Here is a 13,346-nt window from a genome sequence, read left to right as displayed (position 1 = left end):
GAGGCGCTCTTATTTATTTGATACGATTAGTGGCGCTCATTGCGACGGCCTATAACGTCGCCGGAGCTCCTCTGTCAGAGTCCTGTCAGGTAACAACACGTTTGTAAAATCTAATTTTATGCTCAAGCGCTTCTGCTTCTGCAATTTATCGCGGCTATCGCTCAGCCGCCAAGCCCCCTCCCGAGTACCCGAGTACCGCCCGCTCCCTCTCCTGTCTCCGCCCACTCTTGCGATTTTACTCAGGTGTTTGGATGTCATTATCGTTCCCAAACATTCACGCAGGATAATCGGTCAGGACTCGAGACGCTGCTCGGAAAACGTGCAGGGCACCCCGGTCGTGAGAAGAGGTGTCGGGCGTGTTACGAATGGAAAAACTCTTCTCCCGTCTGCCATTTTAATGAGCGTACAGTAGAGACGCTCACTGGACACTATATTAGGGACACCAATGGGCAATTGGAGAATTGCATTGATATTTGCAAAGATCATAAAAAATAGTTTTCATCCATCCACCACATTTGATATATTTTATTTGAATAATAATAATCATCATTATTATTATTATTTACATTATTATTACTATTATTATTATTGTTGTTATTACATCATTATTATTATTATTTACATTATTATTACTATTATTATTATTGTTGTTATTAATATTATTGTTATAATTATTATGATTATAATTATTATAATCATTATTGTTATAATTATTATTGTAATTATAATTTTAATTTGTGTACTAATTTCCCGCTAATTAATATTACGCCATTTGGAAAGCGCTTTGTGACAGCTCCAGCTGTTCCGAAATGTAAAAAAAAAGTTGAATTATATTGTATTTTATGTGCCCTTCCGGCGTACGTGCGTGACGGGAATCTAACGGCAGAGGTTTCATAATTTATGAATAATATTTAAAACTCATCAAAAAAATTGACAGCAAAAAGAAATCAGCATAATAAAAAAAATCTACTTCCAAAAATCGACAATCACCGGAAAAAACCCGACGTTCACGCGTAGTTTTTGTCTGTAGACGCCCGAGCGAAGACTGTCACGTCTTCGCCAACAACACTGATTGGCTAGCGCCACGAAAACCCGAGCATCGACAATTCTGGTTGGCTAATTCGTCTGTCAATCAAACGCCAAAGGTTGAAGGAGAGAGAAAAAAAAACAATTAGATAATCGCACTACGTCAAACCTCGATGTCGATTAGATTTCGATTAATCGTGCAGCCCAAATTCAGACCCAACCCCCACATTTAACGCAAGTACAAAGCAATACGAAGAGCTTCGTGCCTGAAAAGGTTTTGTAAAAAAGCTTGAGGGGGGGGCATGCTTTTTATTTATTTGGTTGAATAGGATCTTTTCTTTCTTTTCCTTTTTTTTTTTTTTTTAAAGAGGGAGAGTGGCTCTTTTCATTCGACATTTTCAATGGGACGTTGCTGGTATATTTGGATCGGCTGCATTTCTTTTGTTAATTTTTGAACAGGATGGATTTTTTTATTAATTTTTTTTTAATTCATGATGCAAGAGTTGCACATTTTCAAATTCTTGTTATGAAAAAATGTGCTTTTGACTGTTTTGTGCACGGATAAAAAAAAAAAAATTGCAATATGATTCCTTTCCATTAAAATGAGCCGGGAAACACGGATTCAAAGTGCCGCGGCATTCACTCGAGTGCCTTCCGAACATTCGAAAACGGTGGCAGCTGTGACGTCTCGACGAGATGAAATCTGTGCAAATCCAAGCAACTGCTCAGGATAAACAAAGACGGCGCAACCCGAGCGAAAGGTTTGATTACGGAGCCGGCGAAGCTTTTATTTCATATTTAAAAAGACGAGAGAATTCCTCTCCATATTATTCATGAACGTACGATTATTCTTTTGAAGCTGCCACCGACCGCAAACCCTCGCCCTTCCTCAAAGTTCAAAACAAAGTCAAACACATCCGCTTTGGAGTTTGCTCGCACGTGGAAGCCGCCGAGCAAATATCTGGCGGCCAGGTCAAATGGAGTCATCTCAGCGGGCCCGAGGTGGCCGCCGCCGCCGCCGCCGCCATAAAAGTGTGTTCGCAACACAGCAAAGTCCACCGCTTATTCATTTGAATGCCTCGGCTGAGAACTCAACTGCGGCTCCGCGTAATAGCCTTTCCACCTCAAGGCTTTCAGCCCGAGTTTTATGTCGGCGTTCTCGGTGATGGGTCACTCGGGAGGGGCTGCGGGGTTTAATTTTCGGCCCACGCACTTTGGAAGACCTTTTAATTTTACTGTCACAAGCCCGATAGACTCATCCCCGGGGTGGAAGCGCTGCACTTTGGATGTATGGGCTCCAAAGTGGAAATCGCAAGCTTAGGTTAACTGAATAAAAAATAAATAAATTTTTTTAAAAAGCGTGGCGTGTAATTGGTATTGATTTCCTGCATCCGTAACAGAATAGAAAGACTTTTGTTCAAGTGAAGGCACGCCGGACACGTTTGGGTCGGGTTGGACGTGACTGTAAACCCCAGATGTCGATATTTGTTGTGTTTTTTCGTAAATCGATACCGTCGCCACATCCGCTATTTAGAGTTTTTCTCGACAAATCTATTCGTTCTCTCGTGTCACCTCAAGATTGAATGTCAAGAACGCGACCTCATTCACTGCCAATTTATGGGGAAAAAGTCGTTATCAAAAGTATCGATATATGCTTTTATGAATCGATATCGGAATTGATTCAAATCGATATATCGTTTTTTTATTTTTATTTTTAAACCCCGCCTCCAGGCTATGCGCAAAGTGTTAAGCACCTAAATTTTGATGACTGTTGCGTTCATAGTTGGCTTTTAATCAAAACTTTTTGCCAAGCCACAAAATTTTGCCGAGGAGGCTCCATACAAATCTGCGGATGCCATCGTTTCATTTCCATTTCAACTTGCTTTGATGCAGCAACGAGGGACTTTAACCAACTGGATTTGGTTGGCAGAGCGGGCCAGCGTATTTTTTTTCACAAAGCTCGGTTAGTCCAGTTTGGCCTTGGTGGAGGTCTGCAAGCGTGGTTTATTTGTGTTGTGCAAAGGTCTCATTCGGGGTCGTTGAGTGCTGAGTGGATTTCGAACGTGCTCGCTGGTGGTTACCATGAAAGGCATGTCATTGCTTGCAAACATCCCATAATTCTCTTGTATCAAAACAAATAAAGGTGGACGGACAAGGACAGAAATTGCCTGATGCGGACCGACCTTTTTTTTTTTTTTTTCCCCTTCTTCAAAGTCATTGCAGGGGCTGCTAAATATAAAGCTGCCCTACTTATTATTCCAATGGACCCCACACACCATATTAACGTAGACAAATGAGGGGGGGGGGGGGCGGGCGGACAGACCATGCGGGACACCTCCGGCTAGTTTCTGGGACAGGAGGCGCTCAAACGGAAAAAAAAAAAATCCTAGCGCGTTCCAATTGAAGCCAAAGGCGCTCAATCTCTTCCTCCGACTTTCTGGTGGCACGAGGGGGGGGGGGAATTATTCCCCTGGAGGGGGGGCCTCCCGGAGGTGGGGCGGCGGCGGGGACGCGGTGCGGCGCACTCACGAGGATTAGCAAGAGTGCCGGCAGCGCTTGGAAGGGAAGGAGCAGCCAGCCGAGGAACATTAACTTGCACCCGCTCGACGCAATTGGACGTTAAAGGTAGTAAAGATGGACGTTCGCAGACGGCGGGAAAAATCAGTGGCGTTTAAAAAAAGTCGCTCGAGCAAAAAAAAATTTTAAAAAATGGCATCGTGTACTCGCCGTGGAATCGTCGAAGCTCGCGTGAATTTTCGAGCATTTTGCCGTCGCGACGCTTCCGGGTGGTTTCTCGTGCATAAAGACGGTCAACGTGAAATACGAAAAATGCATTTTATTTGTTCATTAGCGCTCAACTTCCTCGCTCGAAGTTTACGTATCAAGAATGAATATTTCAAGAGCGGCTATTCTTCCGAGGGTTGAAAATGATTTCATTAAGAGGTGTAATGTTGGTTACAATCCACTAGGGCTGAGTATTGAGTCACATTTCCAAAATCGATTCGATTCTCGATTGACTTTGACTGATTTTCGATTCAATCGAAGATTTCTCGCCGAACCGATTTGACTTTGGTTTGGAAGGCATTCGGAAAAAAAAAACAAAAAAAAAACCATGCTGCAATTAGTACAAGCTGCTTTCTGTACCTTGGTGCGTTCCTAAAAATATCACCCCCCCAAAAAAACAACAAAATACGTCGTTTATTTTGTTGTTTTGTTTTTTTTCTGCATCACATTTCGCCGTCGCGAAAAAACGTGATTAATACTCACTTATTTTTTTTCAATTACTTCCTGTCCACTGGTTTGATTCTTTAAGTACGACAAACTATGATCCCAAAGTAATCATTTCTGCTTGACGTGACCCTTAAAATGGTTTAAAGGTGTTTTTATTCTAAAAGAAGGCACCAGAAATAAGTAACGACCCAGGCTAAACGTCCCTCCTCCCGAACACGCCAAGATCCTCGACTCTGTCTCGATGGATCACTTCAACAGACCTCCTTGACACCGATGACTACTTTCCTCTTCGGCAGTCATATCTGGATTGCCGCACTTCACTTAACTCAAAGCCGATGAGAATTTTTCCAGTCGAAAAAAAAAGTGTCTTCTCTCTCGAAAGGACTGAAAATGCCCTCGCTCAAGGTTTACGAGAATCTACAGTCGAGGCAACGTGCGAGCGGATTTTATGTTGATGGAGTGGCAATTTCATCACTCGGGGCCCGACGGGAGGAAGTAAAATGTGTTCCCGCTGCCAAAACACGACAACGGGAGTCTGTTGGGGAACAATTTGCTGAATGGAACAATAACGCGGCAAAAGCCCACAGCTGATGACTTCATTATCCACACCCACCAGCTGGCCAACACATTTTCTTCAAAGTGTACTTTTTTTTTTATTTCACTCATAAAGTGCTTAAAAAAAAAATGCCTTCACACGCCGTGTTTTTCCCGTCAGGTCGGCAGTGCCCGGGTGGCCCGTGTGTCAAATCAAGGTTCTGTTTTTAAAATGCACATTTTTTTTCTTTAGTCTCCGTCTGAGTGTGGCCAGTTGATCGAAAATGCAGTTTGATGGCAACATGCGAGGCCTTTAAGATGATTAGAAGGAATTCAGAGATGAGATACGCTTCGTAGCTGGCCACTTTTCACCTCTGTCGCAGTTAATCCAATTAATACCCCGAGAAATTCAGTCTCAAGGCTCACTTTTTCCAGCATTTCACTTGAAAGTAAATGCTTGCACGTACTTTTTAAGACACACACACACACACACACACACCAGCTTCATCCTGAAAGCACTGGCGCAAACCACGTCCTTCCCGAACTTTTCGAGCCATGCAACGTTTTCAACATTGTAGCGGACACCCTCGTCCTCGCACATGCCTTCAAAAGTTGTTCCTCCCGTTCAAGATCCCTAAAGTTAACCTTAATTATCAATTATTTCATTTACTTTTTTTTTTCAGTCCTTTCATGCTTACAGCAATGTAGTCAAGGTAGGAATTTATATTTTGTCCTTTAGTATATGTGTAAAATTTACAACATAGAAAAATCATCCCCCCAAAAAAAAAAGATTGTTTGCTTATTTTCAGGATGCTTGAACGTTAGAGATATCTGATCACCCCGGCTGGCCGACGACTAGTCTTTCCCAAGTTGCTCAAGCAAAACCCTTCAGTATCCCGGCTGTGTTGGCGCACCCCCTCTTCCGCTCACACACCGCCGTCGTCTGTCTGAAACGTTTTAAGCCTCGCACCTTCTTTATCATCCTGGCTGATCTGCCGTCCCCCCCCCCCCCCGTTCACCTGAACACAGCCTCAATAATTTGCCACGCGCCCCCTTTAGCATAATAATTTTGGCGCACCCCCTCTCAGTTACATATCCCCGAAATATAAAACTAAAAAATATTTAGCAACTTTACATCTGTACAGTTGGCGCACCAACGCACCCTCATAAGTTTTTCCCAGAGTTAAGCCACTCACCTTCATGATCATTCTAGCTGATTTGCCCCCCCCCCCCGTTCATCTGTACACAACATCAATAGTTTGCCACGCACCCCCCTTCAGCATAATCATTTTGGCGCACCCCCTCTCAGTTACGTATCCCCTAATTATAAATCCAGATTGTTGCACCCTGTCGGGCCGTGTCACACACTCAATAGTATTTAGCAACTTTACATCGATACAGTTGGCGCACCAACGCACCCTCACAAGTCTATCCCAGAGTTAAGCCACGCCCCCCTTTCAGTATTCTGTTCAGAGCTGATGCATTGCCTGTCCCCTGCACGCACCCTTAATTGTCTTTCTACGGGATGACCGAGTACTTTTAAAGGATGCTGTTACCAAAAACCGATACTTAAGAAAAAAAAAAAAAATCTGAAGTCGAATAAATCTTGAACATCTCAAGTCTTTCTGAAAGATTGAGTTGGTGAACCCCCTTCCACACCCTCAATAGTTCGTCGCAAAGTTTTTTAGCGCCATGCCAGAGCATAACAGAGGTAGCGCACCCCCCCCGTCTCTCTGGCGCACGCCCGCAAAAAAAGTCAATAGAAAGGCTGTTTATTATTCAAATTGTATTTTAATTTAGTTTGACATCACAGCTTGTCTCTGAAGCGATCGAGTCCATCCGTCGCGACGGCGTGGAGCGCCACCAACGACTCGTGAAATATGTTCCTCCTTATCGCAGGTTCCAAGCACACCATCGCTCCTCAAGATTAATTTGGCTTGGGAAATGAGTTATTCAATAATTCATTGTGCAATATTTTGCCTGCAAATTAATCCTTATTCGACGTGACAGGGAGAATTAAATGATTGCTTACCGGCTAATTTGGACGTAATTATTCCTTCTTTCAGCGAGCGCACCTTGCACGAAATCTACAAGTGGATGAAAATATTTGGATGCCGTTTCTCGAAGTTTGCCATCGTTGTCTGTTTATAAAAAAAGTCCTCAAACGGGATCTTGACATCTTCCTTGACAATCGCACCATGTTTTTGCGCTTCGATTAAAATTTCTTTTTTTTTTAAAAAAAATACACTCCGGTATATTGTATGTGGAGCCTGCGATGGTCCACTTGCGTTGCTTTGTGGTGTCGGTTTGCCTTACGTTCAACTCAAGTCAAGTCACGTGACCAGAGCTCTGCCAATCACAGATTCCGAATAAATTTTTTACGTTCCAAAATCAAATAAAGGTTAAATGCAAATTAGCAGGGTCGAATGACGCTTCCAGGCCACCTCTGTCCGTTTGAGTCTAACGTTTAACTGTCAAAAGCTGTTATACTGACCCCCCCCCCCCCTCAACCCCCCCACGCTTACTTTGCCAGTCAAGACTACTCATGACTGGAGGGCCGCATGTTGCGGTCTGTCAGATGCCATCCTAAGACAAACACTGCGGCAGCGCGCTCAACTCTCCACGGCTAACTGTCACTTGCCCCCCCGCCCTCATTAAAGCGTCCGCACGCTTTAATGTTGTCAAGTGACGATGCTGACGGATGACTACAACTCGGAATTAGTGAGAAACCCAGATGCGTTTTTTTCCGAGACCGATTCACGGAGGCCGATATCCGATATTTCAACTCGATATTCATTGGGTGAAAAAAAAGTGTTAAAATTGTGTCAAAATTTTGAAAAATAAAAACTCAGTCAGCACGCCCAATTTGTTTTGCATGCCGTCCGCTAGATTTGTGACGCGTGTCGTTGTTTGTTGCAGCATGCCGTTGTCGCTTGGCCGCCATACTTGTGGATTGTTCTTCCCGTGAATAACACGGAATTTATTTGAAAAAAATAAACATCTAAATCTAGAGCAAATATCATACAAGGGTCCGGCTGGGAAAAAAAAAAAAGAAAAAAAAAATTATCCACATTGTATAGAGTTGTACTAATACCTTGTAGTGGTAAAAAATATATAAATTAAGGAATTAATATGTAAAAAAAAAAAAAAATGGCAACACAATATTTCCTGTTAATGTTAAAATGTATTTTAATATGAAATGTATATAATAAAATAAAAAGTTCTCACTAAGAGCAGCAAAATAAAAGCGCCTCTTACTTTTGCGTCGGCCATTTTTTTTTTTTTTAAATATCGAAGCAACATGTTGCAAGTTTGTGGAGTGTTTTTCGTCACGGCGGCCATATTTGTGGCGTGCGTCGTCGTGCGTCGTCATGCATCCGTCATGTGGTCCTTGGAAAGCTGCCGACGTGCCATGAAAAGAAAACTCGAGAAACTGGAGCCGCCACATAAGAATGTCATTAAAAAAAAAAAGTGTCAAACCCGAAAAGCGAACCTCCTGCCTCGCGTCTAATATCGAGTGGAATGTTTGGCCGTTATCCTCGTGCCATCAATCCCTCGCGCATCATATTGGCCCAGAGTGGCCCCGTCGAGTTAATCTCCTTTCGGCACCGCTGACCTGCGACAAGTCCACACTTTTTTTTTTTTTCTCCGTCAACTGAAGGTGGAGGGAGGCTGCAAGAGCTGCTGGGTGCCCCTTTTTTTTTTTTTTTTTCCGGGGGAACTTTGTGCGCATAAACAGTCGCAGTGCGTTTACTCAAGCTCCGCGTTAGCGAAATAAATTGTATGTGTAAGAATTGAAGCCAAAACCGGGGGCAGCAAAAAAAAAAAAAAAAAAAAAAAGACAAATCAGATGGATTATCCTGAGGCAAAATCGTTTGGCAATCTGTTTGCTCTCCGAGTTTCTCATTTCGATTTGTTTACCGCATGTTTTTTTGTTTTTTTTCTCCCTCTCCCGTAAGCTTGTGGAGAAAAGAGTGCCCCCCCCCCCCCCCAACCAAGGGGTGCCACCATCCCCTCTTTCCATCTGTTGGACCGCTCTTCCGGGGGCTAATTAGCCTAATCCCCCGAATCCAGAGAGCATGCTGGTGGCATGTGCGTCGTTCCCAGGACGCCAACGTTTTGCCTTCCGCTTAAAATGCGGCAATTAATTACCGGCTGCCCGGCTGCTGGTGGGAAACGGGAAGAGGGTGAGGCGAGTGAAGGAAGCGGGGAGTCTTGCGGCAGGTGTGGGAGGGTCCTGGTGGGGGCGCTCTGGAGGGTTTCACAGCAGGAAAGGAACATTTTGTCTGTTTTAGTTTTGTTTTTTTTAACCACATGTCCGCCATGTTTATGATGTGTTGACACCCATCTGCCATGATGCTGGAGTTGTTCTTTGCCACATTTAACATTTTTTAATGGAGTGGTTTACTACGTTTGTGGAGCGTATCGCAACATGTCGGCCGTGTTTTAAGCAGTGGTGGGCGGTCAAGGCCTTCTCCGCTGGCCGAACAATCAAGAAATCCTGAGCATATTCTTCACATTGATGTCATATTATATCCTAGTGTTGTATTTTTAGGTGAGAGTTTTTATCCAATCCGAATTCAGCTAGCTTGTGTTGCCAGGCAGATTTCATAATACCAACACGCACGATTCGTCCGAGGCTTTCAGATATAATCGTGCGGGCGTCCGTTCTGTCAAAGTCAATCGGCTTTCATTTTTGATTTATTTAGCGTATTTTCTGAACTCTAGAGCGCCCCTAGTGGTGAAAGAAAAATCCACAGAAAAGCCGCACCGTTGTAGTAGCCGCACGGTTTAAAATCGAGGAAAAAAAGTAGAAACTTATGGTCTGGAAAATGCGGTGAATAGAATAAAAGATAAATATCATGCCATGTTTGTGGCCAACCATGTGCAGCGTGTCGCGACAGTGATCGTTCCGCTTGCAACAACGATGGTGCAAAAGCAAAGGCTGAGAAATTTGTTGTTAAATCAACTTTTTTTTTTCCCGCTTTTCGGACTTTTTGTGTGCAAGAGGTCACGACAGTAAAAACGAAGACGTTGCGACTACAAGTTGCACTGATGGAATTCTGGAGCGGTGCCAGTTTTTCTTCAAGGAAGTTTGTGGATAGCCAATGGTGAAATGAATGATTTTTGAACGCCTTTTTTGCACGAGGGAAATAAAAAAAAAAAAAATGGAAACGAATGAAGAGCAAAAGCCTTTGCATCCCGGCTATAATTCTTTGAACCAGGCTGAAAGTTTTCGGAGAAATAAATTCGCCAACAATATATTGGCGACCCGGAGAGCAACATGTTGAAATATGAACACATTTTTCCGAGATGAGTGAAGCCACAAATAACATCCTGAACGCGTGGCGGATATAAAATGGCGTGCGCTATAAAAAGTGAAAACGTCATTAAAAAGACAAAAATCCACAAAAACTCAAATTGATTGATTTTCATAAAGGTTGGCAAAACAACCGTGGTTGTGTGCACACCCTCTCCTGTGTTCAGAAATAATCACGCGCAAATCATTTCAAGTGCTAGTTTTTTTTTTGGGATCTCATGAAAGACCTCAGAAAGATTTAAAAAATAATAATTATTGAGTTGACCACGTGGTCACGATCGTGGAAACTGGTTTGAAATTTTTATATCACATAAACCTTGCATTTAAACAGGGGGGTGTAAACTTTTTAGACCCACTGTACAAACTTTTTTTTTCTTGACTATTTAAATTATTAATACCACGGCTGTGTATCGATTCCAATTTTCCAAAATCGATTTGACTCGATACACAAGGGCCCGATTCGATTCTATTCACGATTCACTTCGATTTTGAATCGAAGCCAATGCGGTTCCATTAATGTACGTTTTATTTAACGCGAAATACATCTGCCTTCATGCTTGTTGGCCCTGACTTCACTGCGTCCGCCATTTTGTTTTGGTATGATGACAAGATCTCACGATATCGGGCTTTGAAAAAGGAAAATCGATTCAAATCCAGATATCGATCTTTTTAAACCAAGCCAGAATTAAGAGTGATTATCCACTTTTGTTGGTTGTTGGCTAAATATACATTTACAGATATAATGAATATAAAAAGCCGTTATTAAAGAAGATAAATAAAGTACTTGAAAAGCAACACTACCCAAACAACACTCTGTGACTCATTACGGCAGCTCTAGTTATCATTAATCGTCTTAACTCCCGACAACGCCATTGTTTCCCGAACGCCGTTCGCATACAGTCCACCAGGAAAGTTGGATTAGCATTCTTACGATCGCCACTTTGAATAATCCGCAGCGCAAATGTGTGCATTTTCAAGCCGCATAATCCCGCTCCACGCAGATCACGCTTGAGTCGACCCATTGGCAAAGACTTGCGTGACAGTCAAGGGGCCTCTTCCAGCCTCTCTGCTCTCGTACTTGCCGACAATGTGGCTCAGGCCCCTCTTTGGTGCTATGACAACCGTCTTCACCGTGTGGAATTAGAACCAATAAAATAAAGACGCGCGATGATCCTTTAATTGGGCAAATGCCTTGACCCAATTGGCCCCGACCGCCCCGGCAACATCGGCTCGCTGAGGCCTATGAATAAACCGTGTCTAATCAACATTGCTCACCGCCGCGCTGTTGCTACTAAGCTTGGCGTGCCGCTGCTCGGAGCTATTTGCATGATTTCAAGTCCCGCTTACTGTTTTTTGCTCCACGACCACTTTGCTACTGTTTACTGGTATAACGCGCGGATTCCTAAACGCCGTGGAGATCGTTACGCCAAAAATATGTGTTTTTTTTTCTTTAACAGAATAATAAGAATACATTTCAACTCCAGAGAATAAGCCCAAATTCTTCTACATTGAATGCTTGGCCAAGACAGTTTTTCATTTTTCACTATGAATTGTTCCCATGTTTTGAAAGCGATCAACTTAAGCTTAACGCTCACCCTTCCGAGAGAGAGAGAGAGAGAGAGAGAGAGAGAGACAGAGAGAGAGAGAGAGAGAGATTGAGATTGAGATTGAGATTGAGATTGGATCGGCCTTGAAAGTTATTAAAAAAGACCAATGCCGATTATCGGCAAAATGCCAAATATCGACCCGATATTTGGCCCGGGCGATGCGTGACATCGAGATGAAAAAGCAGGCAATCGTCAAATTGTCTGGTTCACCGTGTCCAATTTCATTTGATCAGACATCGTGACGAGGGAAGGCTCCGTTCGAGCGCGTTCTCATCCCAAACAAACGCCACGCCGGCTAATTTGGCCTGATTAGCACGCCTCCTCGCAGACAGAGGTAACTAATTAGCATAATCACCTGCCGTACCGCCACGCATAAATCCACCCCCCCCCCGCCCTCGTCACTGCTTTTAAGCGACTCTCCGTTTTTCCAGCCGCTCGTCGTCGAGTTGATTACACCTTTCAAACGACCTTGACGGCGCCCGGTCGGCGGGGTGTGGCGTGAGCTTTTAGCATTGGTCCGGAATCTTAAAATGCGCCACTTGACTTCCGGAGATGTGATTCCAACCTTGGCGAATCTTCATTAGGATCTCTTTGCTCAACATTAGGGCCGTAAGTGGCGTTAATCGACGGCCATTTCTCAGAGACGACTTTGCCGTTATTTGCTGACGAGACCTTGCACTTGTTAGCCTGCCGCACCTTTTTAGCCGTGAATAGATTGCGCGCTGATGGATGCACGGAAGCGTCTCTCGGCAGTTTGTGCCAATTGTCGCGTCTCCGACTTAGCCCCCCCCCCCCCTCGGGAGCAATTCATTTTTCCGTAAACGCCTCGTCCATAATGCGGCCTTGCGTTGCGTCGGATGGGCGAAAATTGTTTTGAAGGTGAGTCAAATGAGATGATGCTGACTGACACATTCCGTTGGGTGACCTCAATACTTTTTTTTTTTTTTATTCTACTTCTCCATATTAACCTCTTCCCTGACCACAAGTATTGATCGCTCTCCCTCCCTTATCTACATCATCTTTGCCAGTGGTCAATGTGTCCATTTTCCTGTCAAGTCATCCGGTACATTAGAAGTCACACTTTTTTGGAAATGAACGTTCGCCTTCACACGCAACTCGTGTGATTTAAAAAAAAAAAAAAAAAATACATTTAAATAAATATTCCCAAGCATTTCCAATTTGTCAGGTTGGTTTTTCAATAATTATTGAATTATGAAAATAATCAGCACAGCACAAGACAAAAAAAAAAATGTGCACCAAAAATATCAGCTATCAATCAATTGCGGGTGATAATGGAAAAAATAATATATTTTTTATATTTATATTGAGATTGAAATCGCAAATAAGAAAATGATTAATTGATTTTAAAAAAAGACAGTATTTATTCAACTACTCAAGGCTCTCATCATAACCATGTGCCTATTCTTCCCTGCTCTTTGAACACTTTATTCTTGAACGTTGTGTTCTTTTTGTTGAGTACAAAATGACCTTGTAAATATCATGTGGGATTCAAGCTGTATTATGTCTTTTATCATATTAATTTAATTTTGTTATTTTCACAAATCTTAAGATTTACCAAGCTAATCGAGGACCTCTGGGATTTTATTTTGAGCAAAGATGTATTTTCA

The 13,346-nt window shown here is 43.1% G+C and overlaps 1 protein-coding gene across 2 annotated transcripts in view; it reads right to left on the bottom strand.

Moving 5' to 3' along the window:
* The window catches only part of grik3 (glutamate ionotropic receptor kainate type subunit 3), an 82,495-nt gene that overhangs the window by 49,659 nt on the left and 19,490 nt on the right, over positions 1–13,346 (bottom strand). The window contains exon 1 of one of the 2 annotated variants that reach the window (XM_088307719.1): positions 4,518–4,657. The exons of the other annotated variant lie outside the window; for it this stretch is intronic. Coding sequence (XP_088163845.1) covers positions 4,518–4,557 — 40 coding nt within the window. The 5' untranslated portion in view covers positions 4,558–4,657. Of the gene's footprint in view, positions 1–4,517; positions 4,658–13,346 lie in introns of those variants that run through there. 2 annotated transcript variants of the gene reach the window in all.

The sequence above is a fragment of the Idiotropiscis lumnitzeri genome, chromosome 10 (genome assembly GCF_059441095.1).
Source record: "Idiotropiscis lumnitzeri isolate Australia: NSW breed Sydney's pygmy pipehorse chromosome 10, RoL_Ilum_1.0, whole genome shotgun sequence".
In the NCBI taxonomy this organism is placed as follows: domain Eukaryota; kingdom Metazoa; phylum Chordata; class Actinopteri; order Syngnathiformes; family Syngnathidae; genus Idiotropiscis; species Idiotropiscis lumnitzeri.
Note: the sequence above shows the minus strand (reverse complement) of the source record. Positions and strands in the feature narration are given on the sequence as shown.